General features: G+C 44.9%; 1 protein-coding gene across 6 annotated transcripts in view; it reads left to right on the top strand.

Annotated features, from left to right (window-relative positions):
• The window catches only part of MYO7A (myosin VIIA), a 99,012-nt gene that overhangs the window by 5,176 nt on the left and 67,872 nt on the right, over positions 1-25,964 (top strand). For all 6 annotated transcript variants that reach the window (XM_064720496.1, XM_064720460.1, XM_064720486.1 and 3 more), the window contains exon 2: positions 12,980-13,037. In XM_064720496.1, the coding sequence (XP_064576566.1) occupies positions 13,020-13,037 (18 nt within the window). In that variant the 5' untranslated portion in view covers positions 12,980-13,019. The remainder of the gene's footprint in view (positions 1-12,979; positions 13,038-25,964) is intronic.

The raw sequence follows: 25,964 nt of genomic DNA, 5'->3' as shown, positions 1-25,964 counted from the left end.
GTGTTTTCCAGCATCAGTGGAGGTTGCTGTTACGTTGTGATACCCCAGCTATTTCTGTCCTGCGTCCTCTCATCCCTCAGCTTTGCTGGATCAGTGCCATCAAGGCCAGCAGATTTACCCTGGGCTGAGATGAGCTCCAGAAACCACACACACACACACACACATACTGGGTTTGTCTCATACACCCCACACAAGCTTTTGGTCTGGAGAAACAAAGGAGTGGTCATTTCATCTGTAGTTTCTGTGTAAGAGTCTTCCTCAAGTCAAGTCTACTGAAAGTCCGCGTGAGTTCTCCATGGCTGGAAAAAGACTTGTAAGCTCTTGGCCAAATGATGAAGTAAATCAGGACTGCAGTTGATTCAGCTTAATTGTACCAATACATATTAGAGTGGTGGGTAACAGAGGGTAAAAGCTCTTAGGGCAGCCTTATTCCTCTTAGAAAAAACCCTCTAGATCTCCCCCAATGCCCTGTTAGATCTGTTTTTCTCCAGGGCAGACTACTCTTCAGAGTAGCAAACCAGGTCCTGTCCTCCCAGCCCTGAGTTCAGCAGTCAGGGAAGATATTAAGTAAACAGGAACAAAATTCAGGCTTTTCAGGTGGAGCTGTGATGTTGACCTCAGCCAGGGAAATGAGACCTGTCTCCAGAAACCACCAATTTCTTGAGTGTAGCTAGGAGCAAATGACAACTATCAACAGCCATCCCTTCCTTTGTGTGGGTATCTCAAAGTGCTGCAAAGAAGGGTAGGAACAGAGCAGTTTGTTAATGCTGGAATCATTTAAGGACCTGATTAAAGCTAGCTTTCTCATCTAGGCTGATTTCCATAGGAAACAAGGCTTGTGTGGCCACTCTGCCTGTCCCTTTAGATGTGTCACCTAATCACAGCAGTTTGATGATCAAGTTCACTTCAAATTTCAGCTGTAACAAGGAAACAAAGTTTCTAGACACTTCCTGAAATGACACAGGTGAGCATGGGAGAAATCTGGTGCCCTGCAGCATGATGCCACTGCCTGTTGGCCATCTCGGGTGGGGTGAGAAAGCTATTAGGGATGCCCCACCTGCAGGAAAGGCTTCTTAGGAGGGGCTATGCCCTACTGACCATCTAGAAATCTTATTATTTGGAATTTTGTCATTCTAAGTGAGGCTTTTGTTAGCACTGCTCCTCACAGATGAAATTCTGTCTGTTTCTGGCTCTGCTGTTTGCTAAGTGGGAACTTGGCATGGAGCAAAGCTGCTGTATTTCCTGGAGACTCCAGTCCTTTTGTCCATCCAGGCTGTTTCAGGATGCAATGACTTCTACTTTATGCCTGTGCAACACCTGACATATAAAATCATAGAATGATTTGGGTTGAAAGAGACATTTTAGATTATCTCATTCCAACCCCCTGCCATGGGCAGGGACATCATCCACTCGATCAGGTCGTTCAAAGCCCCATCCAACCTGACCTTGAACACTTCCAGGGATGGGACATCCACAGCTTCTCTGTGCAACCTGTGACAGTGTCTCACCACCCTCACAGTAACATGTTTCCTCCTAATATCTAATCTAAATCTACCTTTTTATGTGCCCTTTAGTCTAACTCTCTGACCTATACGAGTGACTTCAGCTCAGCCAGATGATGCCCTTTAGAGCAGAGCATCCCATGCACTGCATAGCACCCAGCAGGAGAGCCATAGATCAGCAGCAAGCAGCCCCTGTGACTCAGAATCCCCAGCTGAAAAATTAATATGACTTTTTGCATGTGCAGCCAATGAGTCAGGGAGTGTCAGTCCCCCTCTCATCCTGACTATTACAGGGCTGATGTCTCCCAGCACTGCCTGATGCTGCCCTGAGGGGTGTGATGCTGATTGCACCAAAGGCATCCTGAAAGGGCAGAGCAGAGTCTCCACTTAATTTTACAGTCCCTGTTCAAGCAAAACAACCTCAGGAGTCAGCAGAAGTCCCAGCATAAAAAGCAGGGTTGGTATCTTATGATTTGAACCCACTTAATCCTAGCAACCCTTGCATTTGGAGGCTGACCCGAGTCTCTTGAAGGGCCACCCTGAATTTCTCCAGGCCATGAAAAATAAGAGGATAGTGTTATGGCAGGCAAAAGGAGGATTTCACTAAAAATCCCAGCAAAGGGGTTCCTGCTGAGACAAAAGCCCTCACAGGATTACAACAGCTTGCAGAAGTCCTGCTCCAGCCAGCATTAGTAGCACCAAAAGGAGAGTGCCAAGGCCAGATTATTAGGGACCTACAAGAGCAGAGGTGAGACAGCTGCCTATTATGCCAATTTAAGGATAGAGAAGAGTAGAAGAGCTGCCTTTAATAAAGATATTCTGATCTGGAGTCATAGGCACAGACTTGGGTGCCCTGGTTCCTACTGCATGACCTTGGGGAAAGTGACATCCTAACTCTATGCCTTAGTTTCTCTCTGTGTGAAATGAGGACAGCATTAGCCCCTCCTCCATAAATAGGTTGGGATTCAAGAAGGAATAACACAGGATAATATGTTTATAGAGTTGGTAAAACAGTGGCTGCAGTAAAGACTCCCTTTAGAGAACATTTCTATAGGTAAAAAAACAGAAGTGGGTTAGTAATTAATTTACTGAGCTGAGCTAAGTTCAGTAAATTACCTTTGCCATATATTGTCTGGGTGGTGGAGGGTCATCTAGAGACTGTTGTAAAATGAAGCACCTTTCCTTAGATTTCTGGTTTCCAAGCCTTTGCAACAGGCTGCCAAGCACAGATAAGCTGTGGATGCCCTATCCCTGTTGGATGGCTCTATTTGAGCAACCTGATCTAGTGGAAATGCTCCCTGCCCATAGCACAGGGGTTGGAACAAGATAATGTTTAAGGTCCCTGACAATCCAAATCTTTCTAGGATTCTATGACATTTACAGAGTTGTTTTCAGATAACAGAGTCTTTGTAGGTGCCGGAGCAATACAGCCAAAGGGTTACACCTGCATCTAAGCCAAGGGCTGATGTCTGTGGTTCAGCTGCAGGGCTGACACTGCCTGGGGGGCTCAGAAGGTTGTAGCCTCCTGAACCTGACCCTGAACAGGATGTACCATGCATGAATCTCCTCCCAAATCCAAGCATTCAGCATAAGGCACATCAGGCTCAAGTCAGCCACCCCATCTGTGTGTATCATTTGCTCTATAAACAGCAGGGATTTACCAGCCCATGAAGGAGCAGGTCCATGGTGACCCCACTGGCACTTGCTGGTCTGCACAGTCCAGGCTAATTGGGCTTCTCTGAATCACAGCTAGGCAGGTTCTGAGCTCTGATCTTGGCACAGTGCTGTCCAGACGTTTCAATTTGCTCAGGACAAGCAAGAGAGTTTCCAGTACAGCCCAGCCCTGTGCTGCTCCAAGGAGGAGAGTCTTGAGAGAAGGTCACTCGTACAGGTCAGAGATTTAGACTAAAGGGCACGTAAAAAGGTAGATTTGGATTAGATATTAGGAGGAAATATGTTACTATGAGGGTGGTGCGACACTGTCACAGGTTGCACAGAGAAGCTGTGAATGCCCCATCCCTGGAAGCGTTCTAGGCCAGGTTGAATGGGGCTTTGAACGACCTGGTCGAGTGCACGATGTCCCTGCCCATGGCAGGGGGTTGGAATGAGATAATCTAAAGAGTTCGTGTCTCAAATCACCCCCAGTTTCAAACAAAGGCTTTATTTCTAATTTTTTCTTGTCATGTGCTGGGCCCTGTTTGTAGGGGCAAGACTTGGGAGTTCATGTACAGGTAAAGAGGAGATGAAAACAGTTGCAAACACCATTCAGCCAGCCTGCAAGTGCAGCATTTTCCCTAGATCAGCTCAGCCTGCTGCGTCTGGATTATGCTGAAATTACACCTGACCTCCTTGCAAAAGGATACTTTATTTGATTAATTATTGTGGCAGTTGAAAACTGCTCAGTGGGCGGCGGGGGCTGGTGCACAAAAGGAAATTGCTCTCCTTGGAGGCTGTGCTGAGTGCTCTGCGCAGAGTCGGGATCGGATGCCACCGTGGTCCTTTGTTCTGCTCGGGCTGTGTGAAAGCTCAGCAAGGGAGAAAAGGTCAGGTCTTTTGTTCAGCTCCTCTACCTGCTGGACTTTTCAAGGAGATTGAATGCAGGGCAAATCTATTGAACTTCCTGCTGAAGGCTTAAAAAATTGATGCCCGTTTCCTGGCCACTCTCAGATGAGCAGAGGCTGCTACGTATCCATTCTCTGACTTTCCAGAGGGGGGAGTTTTCTGAGATTTCTTGCTTTAATGTAACATTTTGGCTGGGACTCGTTCAGTTGAGGTGTCTCTTTCCATGGCACTGCTACCAAAACCCTCCAAATAGATGTTTGGAGATCAAACCCTCAGAGTCAGCTAAGTGGTCTTTTTTCATATTCACAGCTGCTCAGGGATGGGACAAAGGAGGGGACACAAAAATGAAACTAGTCACCTCAGGCATATGTAGTCTGTGGAGATAAATAATCCTGATAGATGGAATGAATTGGGCCTTGGAAGTACTAGTGTGTTCCCATAGTCACAGAGGTGATCTTAGAGAATCATAGAAGCATTCAGGTTGGAAAAGGTCTCTAAGATCATCACTTCCAACCATTAACCCAGCACAGCCACGTTCGCCATTAAGCCATGTCCCTAAATGCTCTATCCACATGCCTTTTGTACACTTGCAGGGATGGTAATTCTACCACTGCCCTGGGTTTTCACTGAAAACCCTTTCAATGATTTTTTTTTTCCCTAATATTCAATTTAAACTTCCCCTGGTACAACTTGAGGCCATTTCCTCTTGTGCTGTTGCTTGCGACTAGGAAAAAGTGACCAACCTGCACCTGGCTACAATGTCCTTTGAGGGAGCTACAAAGAGAGATAAGGTCACCCCTGAGCCTCCTTTCCTCCAGGCTAAACATCACCAGTTGCCTTGGCTGCTCCTTATCAGACTTGTGCTCCAGACACTTCATCCTTTCAATCCTTGTTGACTTGCTCAAACCCAGTGTCTGCATATAAACAGCTCAATCCCACTTGGGGTGTCAGATGGGACTTGGAGCATAAAAAGAAAAGGTTGAGAGCCACAAAAGCACCTAAAGACAGCACTGTCACGGGAGAGGGAAGGGTGGGTGCTGATGTGAGGCATAAAGCCACAACAGAGAGATTTGCTAATGGGCTCCCATTCTAGGATTTGCATTCTTCTTTCTTCCTCCATGGTCCCTAGGCTTGCGTGGATAAACACAGTGACAAGTATTTGCTCCCAGCTCTCCTCTGATCTGTGGCATGGCCAGGAGGAGGCAAGGAATTGTTCAGGCATTGCTTTCCCCCAACCCTAGTTAGTGAGTCCATCACAAAGCAGGCTCTTGGCTTTGTGGAAATTTGCTTCTGTCTTGAGTTCTGCTTAAAATCACATCCGGAGGTCCACAGTGTTTTGGGGTTAGTTTTTTGTGTTAGCGAATTTATCACCTTTTGAGACATGCTGTCAACTCAGAGAGTTGCCCTTTTGCACAGAATAACAGAATCAATTTGGTTGGAAAAACCTCTGAGATCAAGTCCAGGCTGTGACTGACCACCATCATGTCAATAGACCATGGCACTGTGTGCCATATCCAGTCCTTCCTTAAACACCTCCGGGGATGGTGATTCCACCACCTCCTTGGGCAGCCCGTTCCAATGTCTAATCACTTTTCTGTGAAGAAATTCTTCCTGATATCCAAGCTGAACCCTTCCTGGCACAGTTTAAGACTATGTCCCCTTGTCCTGTCGCTGTTTGCCTGGGAGGAGAAGCTGCCAGCCCACCTGGCTACATCTGAGGTAGTCATAGAGAAGAGCTCAGAATGCACCCCCAACATAGCTAAACACACAGGGGGTGACAGCATCTGTGGGGAACTGTCTGTATTGTCCTCACCTGAAATATGGAAGAGTTTGGGTAACTCTGTTAGGAGATTGGTAGTGACAAAGCAGAGGATCAAATGGACCACAGAGGTCCATGAAGACACTCAGAGGACTGGAGCACCTTTCCTATGACAGAGTCAGAGGAGAAATTTGGGTTTGTCCAGTTTGGAGAAGAGAAGGTTCTTGGGAGATGTTACAGCCCTTTCCAGTAATGAAAGGGGCTACAAGAGTGCTGGAGAGTGACTTTGGACAAGGGAATGTAGTGATAGCAGAAGGGGAAATGGCTTTAAGCTGAAGGAGAGTTTATTTAGACTAGATAAGAGAGAAATTTCTTACAATGAGGATGGTAAGGCACAGGAACAGGCTGCCCAGAGAAGTGATCAGTACCCCATTGCTGGAAGTAGTGCATGTCAAGTTGGATGGAGCTTTTAGCAACCTGGTCTAGAGGAAAGTGTCTCTGCCTGTGGCAAGGGATTTGGACCAGATGACCTTTAAAGGTCCCTTCCATCTCAAACTGTTTTGTGTTTCTAAAAAAGCTCTGAGACCCTGCAGCTGGAGAATGAGCCTCCATGGTCCTTTCACTGACCAGTGCAGTGCTTTGCGAAAGCAAACTGTATGCCACAGCCTGGAGCTGTCATCACAGCCTCTGATTAGTGCTGCAGCTCTTGGTGGAGGTACACACAGAGAATCACATGGCTTTCCTTTGCTTCTTTTCAAACCCTTCACAGTCTCAGCAGAGATCACCACCTCAGCATTTCATGGTGCCACATTTCCCAGCTTGTGGAAATCAGCAGTTTCAACCCAAGTCGTTTTATCTCAATCATTTGATACTGCTGGGAATCTGGTTGTTGAGATTTTTAGCTGGGTCAAAAGAAACAACATTGTTTGCATTTTTAGCTGATCTGTAGTCAGCCTGACCAATGAGGAGAGCTCAGCACATGGTTTATAAATGCTTGGTTTTCAGAGAGAAGCCATATTTTTCATATTTTTAATCTCTACCCAGGGTCTGTTGAAAATCATACCCTATTTCTGGATACTGAAATCTTTGGCTGGAAGCAGTACCTACTGCACAGCCCCTGCCGCTCATCTGTCACTCATGTTGTGTAGATGACACCCTGTTTATTGGAGGTTTCAGTTACGAGCATCATTTCCGGGGGTTTCAGTTGCACTTGCAGAATGACAGACTGCCGTGTACATTAGCACTGCACTTTCTTCCTGGAGCTGTTTGCACGGAAGAAAAAAAGCTCTAATGTACAGAAATGCAAAGTATCTGCATATGTAATGCAGCAAGGCTTCTCCTGTGCTGGGCTGTTTTACTACAGAAAGCTACTTTGGTACCTGTGGTCTTTTCATCCTGTAGTTATTTGGCTAATTGATTAGCAGGTTTTCTGTGTTCTTTTGTGTAGGAAAGGTTGTTTTTACTCCAGGTAGCTAGGATTTTATGGGTTTTGAGATTCCAGATCTGTAGGATGTCTGGAACATCCCTTTTTTGTAAAACACAAAACAAACAAACTAGCCAAACAAAGCCCCACCACAATTAAAGACTACCAGGTCTTCCCTGTGAACAGCATCCGCCCACGAGAAGGAGAAGCCTGACAGGGAGTACCCTCAAATCTAATTAGCACTAATCCTGTGCCTTTCATCATTGTACAGCTGAGTGTTGCAGGAATAGCTGGAGAAAAAGCTACACATCTCCTAAAAGAGCCCTTGAAGGCCATTGTTTAGTTGCACAGTACTGCACATCAAGGAACCCTTTTGAGGATCCAGGGCTTCCCAGGGGCTCTTTACCCACCCTGCTATCAGGTTTGCCTTTACATGTCAGCTTGCAGCTCTGCTTGAATCTGTCTTTTTCCCTCAGCTGTCCATGAAGATGGATTTGCAGCTGACAGGCAGGTAATTCTTGACACTAAAACATACCTCTTGTTTAAGCAGCTATTCCTCTCCTGAGACCAGCATTCACTGGAAATCTGGTAATCACTCAAGTTCTGATGCAAAAGCTGTAGGGAAGGCTTTTCTTGACCTTCACTGAATTTGGGTCAGAGCTTTTCCAGGAGAACAGGCTCTGTGCTGCTCATGGTGCAGGCAGAGCCCACAGGCAGGCTGTGTCATGGATGCACCGCTCACATGAGCAATGGTAATGCCAATGTTTTCTGCAGCTTCTTGCTATTGTGACCCGCCTTGCTGAGGTGAGAGCTTCCTGGCATTCCTCACGCCGTTTGTCAGCATGACCCCAAGCTGATCCGTCTGTGCGGAGGCGGCAATTAAGGCATAAATAAGGGAACTTTCTCAGCACCGTGGCAGGGAACCTGTGGCCAGGTGCTGCTTGCTGTGTCCCCACATCCCCACCACGAGATCTTGTACTGTTTGCTCACTAGCAAAAGCTCAAGGTGTGCTGTCCTGTGTGTAAAAAAACCAAAAACAGTGAATGCTCTGGGTGAATTCTCATTGCTTTTTATTGCCCTCCAGGCAATATCATTGCTTTCCATGGGAATGCACCTTTTCTCCACATTAAAGGAGACAATGGGTAGCAAAACCAGAAGGCTGGATTTTGTTTTTCTGGAGGAGTTAGAAATGACAATTTCTTCTGGCAAGGATGAAGATACTTGTGCTACAGGAAGGGAAGGTGCAAGTGAATGGCCATTGCTGTAACACGTAGTCCAAAGCTCAGGTTGGATAAATGGGGAACATCATAGTGTCATGGATTGGGTTGGGTTGAAAAGGACCTTAAAGATCATCTAGTTTCAATCCTTTTGCCATGGGCAGGGACACCTTCCACTAGACCAGACAAAACCCTCCATGTAGGCCCATGTATGTGGTCAGTTGTAGTTGGTAAGCTGTGACTGCCTCAGGGGAGAAGCTGAAGGCAGATAGAGAGGATGAGACTCTAGAACAAATTACTTAAATAATTTTTAACACTAAGACTAGTTTGAGCTGTAGCTAATTACCTAGAGAAGCAGTGGGTTGTCTCTGTTGAGAGCTTGCTCGTTGATCAAGCTAGCAGGGAAGATGAATGGCTGCCATTTCAGACTGAGGCCTTCTGCCCTGAGAGCCCTGCTGCCCATTCAGGGCTCCAGGAATAGTGCAAAAATACAAACTGTCATAGCTTCCCAACCATGCCAGCTTCCAGATGGACAAAGACTAGGAGGAGTAGTATGTAGGGACATTGCTTTCCTCCTTTCTGCTCGCTGTCACCCACAGTTAGAGATCCCAAAGACTGGCGGGGTTTGTCAGCTTAACCGTGATCAAGAGCCATTGTTTTCCTTCCTGATTGTAATCCTGGTTTTGGTAAGGACAAAGGTGCTTGTCTCTGAGGCTGTAGGTCTGACCTTTTTATTCACCATTCCTCAGATGAACAGTAAAATATGCTGAAAAATCCTTAATCCTTCTCAGATCCCTTGCAGGAGGGCAGGAGGTGAAAGCAGTAGCGTGCAGAGAGCACTGACGTGTTAAATCTCTTTGTGCAGCTAAGGTGACACACGTTTCTGCCAGTCAAGTGAAGTGGACACAAGCTGAATGAAATTCTAGGTTTTTTACAATTTAAAGTGCACAAGGTGTTCTCCAAAATACAGGCTCTATACCAAGATGGGTACAGTTGGGGATAGGCATTGAATTTGAATGTTTACACCCCATAAATTAATTATTCTTTTTTTTCACTGTACTTCCATTTAGGAAAATCATTTAGGGTGCAGAACTTCAGGAGAAAGGAATCGATTTTACATTTAGAGTGAAATGCCTGAATTTCTTCTGACCAATGCTTAACAAGCATATGCTCTGGAGGATTAGCACAGTGGAGTGATCCCCCAGGAAGTATGGCCAGTCATGTGGTTGGACTCCAGTGCTGAAGTGCCAACAAGGGGCACACAAGTGCCAGTTAAAGAGATTAGAGTAGCAACCCCCTTCTTTGCAATTGCAGCATAATGGCTTTGTCCAGGTTCCTCAGGCTTCCTCCCTCCAGAGTCAAACTCTGTCGGGTTCCTTTTGTATTGAGGATGTCCTCAGAAGCAGGAAAGCCACAGTGGAGATCACTGTGGTGCAGAGCTCATACTGAAACGCTCCTTGGCTTCTGTTGACCACAGCCTGCAAGCAAGAGGCATGTGTAGTTCTGTGTCAAACATCACTCTGCATCCAGGTGTATTTTAAAGCCCTTTCAGCCTCCCCCCGCTGCCTCCCTCAGATGCTCAGTTCAGATGATGCTTGACCAGTGATGGCCAGAAAGCTGCAATATGAACCATTTTTACAAAAAATACACATTCCAGAGGGTTGTCTCTGTGCCCTTGTGCTACATCTGAGTGATTTGGGAGAGGTGCTGGGTATGTTTTGTTTAGCCCAGCTCATTTCTCAGACCATCTGTAGAGCTTCTCCCTACACTCACCTGCCAGCGAGGGTCAGAGGGTCCAGATGGCTGTTTTGTTCCACCAGGGCCCTCCTGAATTAGTAGGCAGCTGATCTCTCTGGTGCTCAGACAAGCCCAATCCTTCTTATTGATCCCTGTGGGAAGAACAGGCAGGGGAGTCTGCCCCTTCCCCTTTGGGGTGTTCCCTGCTGAGCAAGCCATAGGGAAAGCTGGCTGTCTCTTGTCTGCAACCTCTCTTGCAAAGGCATCATGAAGGGACAGGATGCACTGAACAAGATTAAGCTGATGCTACACCTTCAGAAAATAAAAATAACCCACAAAAGATTCAGGGCACCAAAGTCCTGTTTAAAATCAGAGTGGATTTGGTATGTAAATACTCTTCCAAACCTGGCACAAGTTTTTGAAGATTATTCAGCATCACCACAGGCCAGGCTAAGCAGGATACCAACACGCCAGGTTGTTTTAATGCTGGGAACCCAGATAACCATGGAAAAGTACTTTGCTTCAGCAGCAGCAGGGCAGAAACTGAAGGAGCATTTCTGAGGTGTGGACTTGTGGCTTTAGCCCAGCCTGTGGCGTTGGCTAAACAGATGTCCCATGCATGGTTTTTGCAATGTGGACACCCAGTGGGGCCAGCTCACCTAGGTCACTTGTCTGATTAGCATAAAGTTTATGTCTGGGGTATTTAGGAGCTCCCTTGTTGGGCAAGATCTCTGTTTTTCAGAGAGAAAAAGGGAGGAAAGAAACTACTAGATGACTTGTCCATAGCAGATGTCCTTCAGCCAGGGAACTCCAACTGCTATCCAGCTGCCTGCTCCAGAGTTCAACGCTGACCCATGATCATCATGGACAGACCTCTGAAGAGCCTCCCACAGTGCCTGCTCTGAGCCTGACTAAGATTTCACTGACTATTCCCAGTGGAACAGACTCTTCAGCATCCCTAGGCAGTCTGCCTCAGGGCTCACTGCTTGGCAGGGTTAGAAAGTTATTTTCAATCCATGTGAATTAAAGAGAAGAGTAATAATTTAAAGTGCTACAGAGAAGGTTCAATCTTAGAATTAGGAAAAGTGCCTGGCAGCCTTTCAGTTATTAAAGTGTGCACGTGATTTTCCACCATTCATCTACCTTCTAGGAAAGGCAAAATTAATTCATTAAATATGGCCTGTGGCCAAAGTTTGCCTAGTGAGTATTTCCTAAAGAAGAGTGATGCCTTGGCTGCTCTTAGGACACCAGCTCCTTTTCTAGGCAATGCAGAGTGTTTGTGGATCATGTAGATGGTTTTAGCAGATGGATGTTTTCATTAAGGTGGTTGAAGGCACTTGGATGGCAAAAGCCTACAAATTTCAGTGGGGTAGTTATCTACTTCGTATGTGTGGTCTGTGAAAATGTAGAGGTGGTGCAGGCAGCCTGGTGAGGAAAAGGGAATAACTGGAAATTCTGTTGGGCCTTTACAGTCTCTGCAGGAGCTAATGGAGATAAATCCTGCCTTTCTAGCTAGGATGGGAACACCTGTTTCCCACTGCACCTGAGAGGCTAGAGAAAATTCAGCCAGCAGGATCAGCACAAAAGGCCAAGTCTGTACCTTGCTGAAAGGGATGCAAGCAGTTGCTGCTGGTGGGGAAGAGACATCACTTTCCTTGCCATGAGGAAAGTGTGTAGAGACACTGGCATGGGACATTATTGTACCTTTTTTTTGGTGAGACTGTCTCTTTGGGACATCCCACCTGGAGATGATTGTGGGGAGGGTAGAAAGACTTCTCCCTCCCATCCCCCTGAGAAATGTTTGCTTTTTAGTGGGGAGAGCAAAAAAATCAAAGTTATGGCTAAAACTTGAAACACAGTACTTAAGTTTTTATGATGAGTCCAGAGTGTTTTGCCTCTGTGAATGGAAATATCTAGTGTCCTGCAAGATTATCCTTCATCAGCATTCAGTGTCCAGTGTCCTGTGGGAATTGTGTCTCTGAGATCGAGTGCCTGTCCCCCTGCTTTTAAGGCATGAGTATTTTTGCTGGAAAACATTCCACACCAAAAATACAACTATTATTCATTGCCATGTAGCAAGGATGACTCACAGATTAAAAGCTGCAGAAATTCAATTATTTGAAAGCATTTTTCATTCACACAATCTCAACACCCCAACACACTTAATTTTGGGAGCCATGAAATGGCACTTGAGCAGCAAGCTCAGACTCAGGAGCAGCATGGGACTTTCCCATGTAAATCCCACAAATACACAATTTGCACAACAGCTGGAGCAGAGAGGGGAAATACTCAGTCCACTCCAGGTCTTAGTTTCAGGCTGTGCTAGGGGACTTGATATTTTCTTTCCTCTCTTGAAAGCAGTTTGGAGGAAAAGATGCAAACCCATCCAGCCATGTCACATGTTAAGGACAGTACTTCCCACCTCCACGTGCTTTAGTTCATACCCCAGGATCCAAAGACACATGTAATAAATCAGTATCAGAGTGTTTGCTGGGTTAATCCTTGGATAACTTTCTAGGACTCAGTTTACAAAATATTACTTGCATAAGCGACCTGCAGTCCCAGTCTCATTCGCCACAGTGCCAGCATTAATCTGGATGTATTTAGAGGATTGTCTCTCACTGTCTGGAATTAATATTACGAAAGCATTGGGAGTCTCAGTGCTACCAGCTCTCTTCCACACCTAGGGCTGTGGAAGTGCTGTAGGATTGGGACAGTCCCCAAGCTGAGTCTCTTCAGTCGTGGGAGAGTCATTAATTGCTGACTTCTTTTGATTTAGGTCCATTCCTGGTGATTGCTGATGTGTTTATACAGGAACCATGGTGATTCTACGACAGGTAAGTGAATCATTCCTGTCTTCAGCTTCTCTAGTTTTACTCCATCGCCACAGGCACTAATAAAAATATATTTTTGGAGGGAACGGGTCAAGTCAGGTTATTTTTGTCCTTTCTTGTTTCCCTAAATGGACTGTTACAAGATGCAGAGATACTCATTAGCCTTAATCCTTGATTGGCTTAGAGGAAATCATTACTCTGTGTGTGTAGTCCAGATTAACCTTGTACAATGTTCCACTTCTATTTTCTCATCTGGGATGGCCCAAAAGCAGCATGTGAACCCTAGACATGCAGGAGAATAAAACAACTTGCTTAAAATAGGATCTAGTCAAAAATTGATTTTGAATTTCCAGGAACAATTCTGCTTTGGTTGTTTAGAAATAGTCTTTTTGTACATTTAAAAGAAATTGAAGGATGGAGCACCTCTGATATGAAGACAGTCTGAGAGAGTTAGGGTTGAGAAGGAGAAGGCTTTAGAAAGACCTTATATCACCTTGCAGTACCTAAAGGGAGCTTGTAATAAAGGAGAGCAACTTTTATATTGGCCAGCAGTGATGGGACCAGGGAAGTCCTTTTATACTAAGAGAAGACAGGCTTAGATGAAATATTACAAAGAAATTATTTTCTGTGAGAGTGGAGAGGCACTGTCACAGACTGCCCAGAGAAGCTGTCCTATCCCTGGGAGTGTTCAAAGGAAGGTTGGATGGGGCTTTGAGCAGTCTGGTCTAGTGCAAGGTGTCCCTGCCCATGGCAGGGGGCTTGGAACAACAAGATCCTGGAAGTCCCTTCAGACCCAAACCATTCTGTGATTCTGTCAATTGAAGAATGAAGTTGTGTAGCAGGTCTCATGTAGATTCTGCAATAATTTAGGGCTTCATATTGTAGTGTTTTCCCTTTGTCTGGGGTTAACGTGTCTCACTCTCAGCTTCTCCTTTGCATATCTCGCCTGAGGAGGACTGACAGTCCCACCACGTATCCTGGGTTGGGGCTGCAGAGACTCGAGTGCATTTGTCAACACAGTCAAACATTGATTCAATACAGCAAATTTACCCAAGAATTTCAATTGAATTCTTTGTCTTGCTTGGTAAATCTGCTTTTGTCCAGCAGAAAGCACTGGACCTTTGAAGGAACTCACATAGCTTCAGTTTACAGCAGTGACACAAAGAGCTGAGGATAGCTTTGAGTGGAAGGAATGCCAGAGATCTTGTGGAGCGACTGAAGTGCTTTTTATAGCATTTCCCCAGCCTGCTGGAGCCTGAGCCCAACAAAAACAGGCCGTACTTTGGTAGGGGTATGTAGAAGCTTGGTTGTCCTTCCAAAGGCTCCAAGGCATTGGCCTCGTGCACAAACTGGCTGATGCAGTTAGTGGTGCCAAGGAAAATGGGTGTGGAAATTAAAACAAATCAGGCAAAAAGGTCAGCATAGCACCCTGTTACAACTCTGTCTAGGATGGTATCACTCCAGGCTGCCTGTCATGTCTCTCTCTGGGTGTTACCCTCTGTGGGTAAGCTGCTGGATCACAGTCTTCTGTACCAGTCTGAATTCACCCTTTGCGGAGCTTTAATCAAAATTGAGCACCTTGCTCATTATCTGAAAACAAAGTGTCTTGTCTAGGCAAGGCTGCAGCATACTTCTGTATAATTCTGGACACTCTCCCTGTGTGTTCAGATGCCAGGCAGTTGCTCAGAAATATCAGAGAAATAGGTTTGGGTTGAATTTATTGTTTACTGCAAACATCTCTGCAGCGTGGATACGGTGAGCAAGGACCCCTCTGTAATTAAGTAAGGTTACCCAGTTGTTAGCAGGTACAGGCCCTTTGTGAAATCACACCATCAGAAGGTCGTTTCTGAGTCACACAGGAAACACTTTGCTCTCTATTGCCCTAAATACTGCTCTTTATGTGATGCTTAATTACAAATAGCAATATTTGTATTTTGCCTCCTTCAGTTTTGCTATAAGATTTTGGAAACACATCTATGTGGTTCATGACATGTATTACTTTCCAAGGAGCTTTCTCTTTGTCTTTTTTTTTTCTCATTCTTGAATGTGCACAGCATGCTTACAGTCCTGCCATCCTACCCTTTTTTCCCCTGAGAACTTTCTCCAGCAAGGTCAAACAAAACCCCAAATCATCACCTGGGATAGATGAGCACTGAGCATTTGGCCCTTGCTGCTTGGTTTCCACCCAGCTATAAATCCAGGAGTTTTGAAGATGAGCCTGTGACACTGTTTCTCTTCCATTCTCCCATCAGAACAATCCATTCCAAGGAACTCCCTTAGGGAGAACTGAGCAGTGAGGGCAGCACACAGCTCCAGCGAGGAGGAGAAAGCACACAGAGCTTTCTGCCTGCCCTGCGTCTTCCACCCAGTAATCCAAAAGAAAAGCCAATATTGTTCCCCAGCAGGGGCTTGCAGGGAGCCAAACTTATCAGCTTTAGTTACTAGCAAATTACTAGTGGCAAGTCCATTTCCATGCACAAAGAAAGGGAAGATGGAAAAGGAGGGCTGCCTGAATTCCTGCCTTGGCAGCCTGACAAGTTAGTTTGGCTCCACAGCCCAGCAGCAGCTCATTCATGCACGTTCCCTCTGTTACTTAACTTAGAGATGTTTTTGGAGCTGGGCTGGAGACAGAGAGAGTGTGCTGGTCCTGCCCACAGCCTGGCCTGGAAAAGGGCTCTCCTGGTGGCAAATGGCAGCAGGCTGCTGCTTGCTGCATGGCTCTTGCTGCCAGATCCTTCTTCTTGCTCTTGTAGGCAACCCTCCCATAGCCCACTCTCAAATCCAAGGTGCTGCAGATTTGCTGTTGCTGGGTCAGCCCAACAGAAATCAAACCCACTTATCTGCTGGGGAATAAAACATGCTGCAAAATGTAAGTATTTTGTGGAGGACCGAGTTCTGCATCAGGAGTTGGACTGGATGATCCTTATGCAGGATATTCTGTGATCCTGCTAATCTCATCCATTTAAGCTAGACTTTTCAGATTACTGTATCTGTGTTACTGTAGGCACCTGACTGTGTCCAGACCATATGAAGAGCACTGCTGCTGTTGCAGGTTTCTCCCTTTCTTAGTGTCCCCCTAACCTGCTCCTGCAATTAGAGGGAGAAGAGTGGAAATAAGAGCTAGGAGAAACAGTGGAGGCCTAATCCAAGCAGATAAAGGAAACCAAAGTTCAGCCAGATATTAAGGTCCTGAGGGATCAAGCACAGCAGATGCCTCACACTATAAAGTTCTTTTTGGTTCAACTGCAAAACAAGGAAGTTGTTCCAATTATTTTGAAACATTGCAAGAGCCAAGGCTTGGTCAGAGACTTCAGCTCTGCTCTCCTGGTTTGTCAGAGCTGCTGGGGAGGTGACTCTTGGGGGCAATGCCAAAGTCTAACAGTTTCCTTGCTCCTACCCATTCTGCAATTCCTGTGATACCTCTGGCATTTCTTTGGATATAAAGTCTGCAGTACAGCTTCAGCTTTAAACTCCACAAGGCCTACATGAACAAGATGGTCCTTAATATTTTCATGTTTCTGGTTTTTGAGGATATTTGTGGCATCCTGCTCTTGTGTCAGGATTGGCCTTTGGATGAAATTGTCCTTTCTCCTTCTTGCCAATTCTCATTGTTTGTATAAAGTTACTGTTTATTTTTGTACCCTTGGAATTGACCAAAATCCTACAAAATCATTTTCCCTCAGCCTTTTAAAAAAAACTTTGTAGTCTGCTTATGATGGCAGCAGCCCTATCTTCACTGTTCCAGCTTAATTTCTTCTTGTTAAGACCAGAATTGCCCACTGCAATGCAGGTGAAGGGGATTTGTGCAGTTTGTAAATGAGCAGAAATAGATGTGACTGCCCAATGCTCCAGGAGATGTTTTCCTGTGCTGGGGGTAAGAATAGCAGAGACCAGGTTTTGAAATCTTTCACAGACATCTTCCACTTGGGCTGTGTGAGCACTGGCTTTACCTGGAGCTGACATACATTGTTTTGAGCACACATTCAGCTTTGCCAAGTGATTTATTGTGCTGTGTATTTTGCTAGCAAGGAGGAAGGGGTGGGAGAGAAAAACAATGATTTTTTAGGTCTGCTTAGGGCTCATCTGTAATCATGTTATTATAAAAAGCAAAGTGTAGCTCTGCTGTTTGGATTCTCTTTCTCATAAACACTGAATAATTTAAGTCTTCTCCCATTTATGCCTTGTATTTGTCTGATCTATGAGTGTGAGGCTTCCCTGGATAGCTGTAACACAGCAGTGAAAAGTCCAGCACAAGCCAACCAAAGGGCACATTTGCATATAGATTGAAACATGAATCGTTGGGAGCCATTCATTAGTTGCAGTGCTCAAGATATTTGGCATTTTAACAGCTCTTTGCATCAAATCCTTTCCATCACGTTTATGGGACAATTAAAGTGCTGGGGTTGCTGTGTGCTGAAAATGAAGCTGCAGGCTGGGGAGATGTTCTTGCAGCGCTGTGGCTGTGGAATATAAATTGTGTGATGTCAAATAAAGGTAGAGCAAGCAATCTCAGCCCTGGCATGGAGACACCTTCTGAGAGAGCCTGTCTGAAATGCACTCATTCCTGCTTCTTGATACCTCAGGCAAACCCCCAGGATCCATCTTCCCTGAAGTGTATGCACTGAAACCTTCATCTATTTGAATTCAAGGCTGAGAAGGCTTGGAGTGAGAGTTGTTGTATGTGCAGCTGAGTTTAGCATTGCTTTTTTTAAGAGGCAGTAACAAAATACCCAGCCAATGGGACATTCATTTGAGGGTATAGGAAACTTCAAAGGACTCAATAATAAATTTTACCTTGACTCAGTCTTGGGGCCACATGTTTCCCCAGGGAGAGCTCTTGCAGAATAACTCATATATCATCTTGTCTTACTTGATGGCAACTTCTCCATGACTGTCAAAGCTCTTAAAGATGCATTTAACTTGCTGAGACCTGTCATCTGGAGCAAGAAGGGAGGAATTCAGCTCCTCAAACTGTCCCTTTCTCTTAAACCCTCCAACACATCATAGCCTCAAGTTGTGCCAGGGGAGTTGAGATTGAATATTAGGAAGAAATTCCTTCACCATAAGTACTGGAATAGGCTGCCCAGGGCAGTGGTGGAGTCATCATCCCTGGAGATATTTAAAAGATGTGGCACTTGGGAACATGGTTTAGAGTGTAAGGTTAACGATTGGAGCTGATGATCTTAAGGGTTCTGTCCAACCTAAATGTTTCTATAACCTGACCCTGAAGAATTCTCACCGTATTTACATGTTTTCTGTAAAAAAAAAAAAAAAAAAAAATCCTGTTGTGAATCTTGGACCTCACCTGGCCACACTGCACCAGCTGGGGGCTGCCAGCACATCTATCAATCCCTTTTTCAGGAGTGAGGTTTGGGGAGGGAGATTAGAAATCCTTCCCTCTCATCCAGTCTACATCTTATCCTGCTGCTAAGGTTCAACACAAGTGTTGATTTCCCTTGGTCATCCGGCTGTGGAGCCTCTGATTACTGCTCTTAATGGGAGGAAGCACCTTCATCCCAGCTGTGAAAGCAGCAGAGCAAAAGACCTCATGTCCCATCCCATCCTATCCCATCCCCCTGCCCTCATACCCACCTGCCTCTGTCTGCCCTCCACTGTGTGAGGCAGCTGTTATCTGGACAACCTTGTCCATAATTTCACAAAAATCATATCATTCACGTGTACTTTTAAATATCTTTTCTGTAAGTTATGACTTTTTTTTTTCCTTTTCTTTTTACTCAGGTTGGTTCTCAGGTGGGATATATAGGGACTGACAGGTGGAGGGATTTGAGTAAAAGGTAGACATTTAAGGAAACATGTCTGCTGTAAGGAGTGTTTGTGATGTGACATCCTCAGTGGGACCATGCTTGCTGTCCTCTCCTGTACAAAAGGCTGTGTAGCAGGCTGTGTCTCTCCCTGTTCGAGGCAACCTTCCTCTTCATCAAATTCCTCTTGCAAGATTGGAAAACATTTGACAGCCAGGAATTAAAAAGGGAACCCTCACTATTTCATGGATTTGGGGTTACAGACACTTCTGTGAAATGACTCTGATGTGCACCACCGAAAGATTTGGCTCTTATGGTGTAAAATTCATTCCCTTTTCAAGACACAGCATCCTTTGCTAGCACAGAGTAGACTTGACAGCAATTTTCCTAAAGAAACATATTGAGCTCTGGCTTTTGCAGTCAGGTTCAAGAGGCCGAGCACATCTCCTGGGGCCCAGGGGAGAAAAAGCAATAACAGGCCTTTTCAAAGAGCACAAATCGAAATATGGCATTTCTTTCTTGGGAGAAATTGAGATGGGGGTATAGAGAATATCTGTCTGGATGTCATTTCCTGGTCAATAAATAAAATAGTTCCATTGAAATTAAAAGCTGAATTTGGAGACAGAATTCCAATAAGAACATCAAAATTATACTCTCCATGTCAGACTTGAGTGAAATGCAAGTGTTTTCCCTAAAGGCTTTGTTTTTCCTGTTGCATTACAGGTTTTGGTGAACTTGTAATCTCTAAGGAAAATTTATAGTGAGAATTTTTGAAGAGTAAATCTATTTTGAGCTGGTTCATAAATGTAACCAAAATAGTAAGATAATTTAGATGTTTGCTTGAATTCATCTAAGGAGACTTTTGAAAAAGGACTCAAAATATATTGAAAAACAAAGAAAATTCAGTAGTGGGAGGGAAATAACCTGAGATAGGCCAGTGAGCCAGCTGCTGCTTTAGATACTTCTGCTGGAGCTTTCGACAGTGGAGGAATGAGATGAGTAAGTGGGGACTGGGATTTAGGAATTTGTGTTCTCATATTTTAGCATTTCCATTTTGCTACTCCTGGATGTATTTACAGATATTGCTCTGGTGGTCAGCAGTACTGCCCAGCTTGTGCAGGGGTTGTGCATCTGTGTTGTAATGTGAGGGAATTGTCCTTTACCTGTTGGCCATACCCACATGGATAAGTTCTACAAACATAGGAAGGTGTTGTGATGGTGGATCAGTCCTTTTCTCCTCTGCTTCACAAATCAGCCCTGTCTGGGAGGTGGCACAAGGGAGGTGACTTTGGCAAAGGAAACCAACTGCTTTCTTGCACTGGGCAAAGGTCAGTCTTAAAAGTTTACAAGGATTTCATCCTCCTTAAGGCAATTATTGTGAAAGGCGAAAACTTCACCAGTTCTAAATTATAAGAACTTCTGTTCCTGAACAGAAACAATTATAAAATTCTTAAGAGAATTATAGTGGGCTGAAGTTGGGAACATATATCAGATGTTCAGATTTGTTCAGACCCAGATCTGTCCCACTTGGCATTCTGTATCCAAAATGACTGTAGCTGAGCACCAAGGCGCTAGTAAGTATACACTGTTATTTTCCCAAAATATTTTCCTAGCCTTCAACTAATTTCCTGGCCTTCACCTCTGGCTTTCAGCTTGGTCATTTCCCAAGCCTGATGTGACTTATTTAGTTAGCAGTCCCTAGTGCATCTCCCTTCCAAGCACTTGTACAATGTCCTTACTTCTCATCCACCTCCATGGCCATTTTCTGAACCTTCCCACCATTGAGTTTGATATCCCTTTTATTTTGGACGGGAAGGGTATTTTAAAGAAGTATCTCATCCAATCTGTCCCGCTCTGCCCTACGCAACCTCATGGGCCACTGGAGAAAGCAAGATGGTTCCTACCATAGATGGTCCTTTGGTGTGCCTTAACCTGGCACACCCATTTGCATGTCCTGCCTGAAGCAATGCCACTTGCATCCTGGTGGTATTGCTCCCTCCCAGCCTTTCTACCAAAAAGCAGATGTCCTCCATCCTTTCCTCAGAGCCACTTTAGCAGAGCCCAGGAGAAGAAGAGGTGGGCTTATCTTGCGTGCTGAGGAAAGAACCAAATGATGCTTGGTTTTAAGGTTAGGAAAAACACCTGTGTGGGTCGATGATTTGCCCACCGTGACTCAGGGGCCTTTTGTGCAGCTCGTGCAAATGCAATGTGAGCAATTTATGTGCATCCCCTACCACCCAGCCAGGCGTTTTATTGTCAGCACCATCACTGGCAAATGACTCTTAAGGTCACACACTGCATTTTCATGATCTACAAATCACTTTGTGAGGGCATTTTACTGCCTCTTTACCCCATAAAATTGCTAGATTAGGTGTGAGACAAACAGGAAGTCTTTCCAATAACAAAGGTGCTGGAAATGAAACAACATTTGCCTCCAGCAAAATGCAGTGTGGGAGCATTAACCATATTTCCATGCTGATATTGTCAGCTAATTCCTGAAACATAGCTTTTATTAATATATCTATATGATAATACTCTTGGCAGTCTCAAAATTAAAGCCGTATTGCAATTACTGAGTTTCTCAAAGCAAGTATAAAATTGATGAGTATTACTCACATGAATTAATTCCCCTTCATGTGATTTGGGTATGCACATGAGCACCCATTAGCTGCCATTTTCTGAACAAGCCTCTTTGCCTTGCTGGGCTCCCTGAAAACCCCCCAACCAAACCAAAATTTTGGTTCCAGGAGTAACATTTAACAAAACTTATTTGTAATACAACCTTTCTCAAAAGGGGTTTTGGAGGCCATATCCCCTTGTGCAGCATATACGGTATGGACTGTCCATGTAATAAAAGATCCATGAGGAATAGAAGAAGTACCAAAACTACAGGAATTATTTTCTGAGCCAAAATGCCGAGCTTATTTCTTTTGTGTTTTCAATCTTAACTAGAGTTCACGATATCCATATGAAAGTCTTATCCAACTGGCAATCTTACCAGCCAACATTCCTTAAAATCTTCATGTAAGACATAGGTCCAACTTCCTTTTCTAAGCTGTAACTATTGCTTTTTGCAGTGGCTGGGATTATTTGGCTGGACTTGGATTTTGAAACAGGTTTCTGGATTCATGTGTGTAAAAAGGACTGATGTCTGGTAGATGGTCACTTTCTGAAGGCCAGGTCTCTTCAGTGTGTGCCCAACAAGCTCTAAACCATCAGCTGTAGAACTGTTCCAAGCTCACAGTTTGAAGGCATCCACAGTGCACATCTGTGTGTGTCCTGATCCAACAAGTCATCTATCTCAGCTGGGTCTGGCAACTGCAGGTGTGATGTGACCAGTGATGGTTGTCTCAATATCTATCATCTTGTGCTGGCCTAAAAATCTCCACACCACCTCTGTTTGCAGCCTCTAGGGTTTGTCTAGCTGAACTTGCCAACTGGTCCTTTCAGACCCTTAATGAGCCAGGTTGTCCTCTGTGGTCTCTCCATTATTCGAGAGCCTTCTGGAATTTCATATACTATTAGCATCAAAGTTTAATTAAAACCCATGGGGAAATCATCAGAAACAAGTCTCCGGGTGCATTTGGTAATTCCAAGGAGTTACAGCAGATGGGGCTGGTATTGTTCTGTGCAGTTCTGCAGCTGGTCCACCTCCTCCTTCAGAGGGGCCCACCACCAGCACTTTGGTTCGTTTTTCCGATATTGTAAGCAGAGGGATTGAAGAATCCAGGCAAGTGGTTGCAATTAGCAAATCGCTCTGAGTTTCCTTTTCAATGTGATCTTCTATGAGGCAACTCTGGAGTCTTCAGAACCATACAGCAAGCAATGAAATACAGATTTTTCTGGGTTCTGGTAGGTACTCACAGGATTCTTTTGTTTTCTATTTCTTTATGGAAAAAGAACCGTGTGCTTCATGTTCTCAAGACTTTTTTCATAGAATCATAGTATCATAGAATGGTTTGGCTTGGAAGGAACCCCAAAGATCTTCTCATTACAATCCCCTGCAATGGACAGGGACACCTTCCACAGGATCAGGTTGCTCAAAGCCCCACACAACCTGACCTTCAACACTTCTGGGTTTGGGACTGCCACACCTTCACTGGGCAACCTCTTCCAGTGCCTCACCACCCTCACTGTCAAGAATTTTTTCCTGATGCCTAATTTAAACCCAGGTTTTTTACATCTTGGAGCGTCTTTTCTCATTTTGAAAGGATGCTACTTGTATTGCAGCACCTCTCCTCTTTTGTTGCTGGCACCTAAGGAGCAAAGAGCAATACTGAGATGTTTTGAATTGTGTCACAAGCATGTCAAGCAGGGTTTGTTTGTTTTCAGTTATGCTTTCTCCTGACCTCCATTCTTCTCAGGGATGGCTTTTCAAAACCATCCCTGGAGTAGTCAGCTTCTCCTTTCTGCAGTCACATCAAAAACTCCCTCAGGATGCTCCTCTCTGAGCTGCAAACTAACCTCCCTCCAGAAGCCCTCAGTCTCCTCAGTAATCCTCACAGCCCTCAGTGGGTAAGCATAGATGGTGTGCAAAAAGGACAGATCTGCTCACATCTGGTGTGGCAATGAAGGAATATTTCCTAATATTAGATATTATATTTAAGTAGTAGGGTGTGTCTAGACAGATCAGTGTGACTTTGGCTAATTCAGACCCTTAGCACAGACACATTTCTGCTAGGAAAATTGCATTTACGTAAGTATGGACTACTACTATATAGGAAAGGAAAATAATATATTTGCAGTATGATTAAGCACTTATTTGTACAAAGTCTGCATCTTTGTTCAAGCAGGAATTGCTGTGCAGTTTACAGTCCCACATCTATTCAGTACACAAGAACTAATTGCAGACTAAGTCTCAGTGCGGTGGTGAAAATGCAGGGAGGGGCAAAGCAGAGCCTGAAGTAAATTAAGCAGAAAGCATCTTCCCCTAGCATGGAAGATAAAGCTAAAACTCTGAAACACAATTTGACAGGTTGCGTGTTAAAAGTAAAATATATTTTCATTGCAGATGGTGGAAAAATATTCTTTGTTTCCAAAGGAATAAAATCAGCCAAAACAATTAAATTCATGTGGTTGTTTTTACCTTCTTCTTTGAACAGTCTGCAAGAGCCAGGATTAGAAGCATCCTTTCCAATTTACACTTATGTGTATCATCTTCTTTTTATTATTTTCCCTCTTAATCAGTACTGTACAATGTAATTCAAACTGTCCTTTCTGTGAATCATTGTGATCTTGAAAAGGCTGTATGCCTCAGAGGCAGAAAAATGTTTTGTAGACACACCTATTTACCTCCATCTGTTACATAGTTCTGCAGCTCTCATGCTCATCAGCGGGGATTCTGCTTTCATGAATCAAATCAAACAGTTCTGTGCCTTCATCCAGGGAATAAAGCTCGTCCCTGAGTGTGGCAGAGCATCCCTCAGCTCTGCTCAGTGCTGCCACAGCAGGTACCTCACAGGCAGCAGCTCCACTCCCCTGCCATGCTGCCAGCTCTGTGCTCTTGCTGCTCTCCCTGCGCCTGCACAGGGGCTTTGTTGTTTGCCTGGGGAGTTAGTCCAGGGACTAAACCAGCAAAACACTTTGCAGAAACACGTGAAACTGTTGATGCTGGGTTAATGCCCAGAGCTGGTCCACTGGGTATCAAATCAAAGAAAAAAATCACAGATTCTTTAAGGCTGATCTAGTCCAGAGCCCCTGCAACAAGCACAGACATCTTCAACTGGATCAAATGGCACAAAGTGCTGTCCAACCTGATCTTGAAAACTTCTAGGGGTGGAGCATCCACCACCTTTCTGGGCAATCTATACCAGTGTTTCACCACCCTCAACGTAAATTAACTTCTTCCTAACATCTAATCTAAATCTCTCTTCTTTTAGTTTAAAACCATTACCCCCTTTTCCTGCTAAAAAGTTTGTCCCCAGCTTTCCTGTTGCCTGAATTCAACCCTACTTCAACTTGAAGCCATTCCCCCTTGTCATATCACCACATGCCCTTGTCAAAAGTCCCTTTCCAGCTTCCTCTTGGATCTTCTTTAGGTGCTGTAGAGGCTCTAAGGTCTTCCTGGAACCTTCTCTTCTGCAGACTGAACATCCCGACTCTCTCAGTTTGTCTCCCTAGCAGAGGTTTTCCACCCTTCTGAGCATTGTCAGACCTCCTCTGTTCCTACTCCAACAGATCCCTGTCCTCATTACATTGGGGGCCCCAGAGCAGGTGGGGTTTTACCAGGATGGAGGTGAGGGGAAAGAACCCCCTTCCTTGGCCTGCGGGCCACACTGCTGGGGATGCAGCCCACGATGCAGTTGGAATTCTGGGCTGCCAGTGCACATTGCTGGGTCATGTCCAGTTTCTCATCCATCCTGTCCTTCTCAGTGTTGCTCTCAATCCCTTTATCCCCTGGCCTGGGTGCAGGAGCTTGCTCTCGGCCTTGTTGACCCTGACGAGGTTCCCATGGGTGCACTCCTCGATGGCATCTCATCCTTAAGGTGTGTTTACTGCGCTGCAGGGCTTGGTACCATCACACGGATGGTACCAAGATAGCTGAGTGGTATCATCCAACCTTAGGGACCTGTTGGAACCCCTCCCAAACTCTGCTTAGAGGAGATGGCATTTCCTTAGTACCATCTTCCTAAAACTTGACATATAGAACAACATTCATTTATAGAAAAATATCCAAAGTATTTCATTCTGGATGGGTAAGGACAAGGAGTTTCCATCACGCCAGCTATTGCAAACTAAAGAGAGATTCAACTGCACCCCTGGTTCTCTGGGGGTATGGAGTTGACTGTTCGTTGCAGGTTTAAGGTGGATCTGAAAGTTCCCAGAGTGGTACCCGGCAACCTCTTACTCCTTGGACCTGAAGGAATATGTCATGGTCAAACAGTACTGAATTATGTGCTCCCATCCTAAAGTGCTACCCTTCTGATTCCTCCTGTTCTTATTTTCCCTCAATCTGGTTTTCCAGATTTGGACTTCTTATGATTGCTCTGTTGTTTTCATTTGGATTTTGTCCATTTGCATTTAGGACAGGACCCAGCCATGCGGTTAAAGGCTCAGTCTTCATTTCCTGTTCCACTTCTGCATCTTAGCAGATTTTTCAATCACATCCCAAGCAGCATCCATCAGCTTTTTGCATGAGACCTGATAGGCAGGGCTCTGGCACAGCTTT

Source organism: Zonotrichia leucophrys, chromosome 1 (genome assembly GCF_028769735.1).
Source record: "Zonotrichia leucophrys gambelii isolate GWCS_2022_RI chromosome 1, RI_Zleu_2.0, whole genome shotgun sequence".
Classification (NCBI taxonomy): Eukaryota; Metazoa; Chordata; class Aves; order Passeriformes; family Passerellidae; genus Zonotrichia; species Zonotrichia leucophrys.
This window is presented reverse-complemented; position numbering and strand designations above follow the sequence as displayed.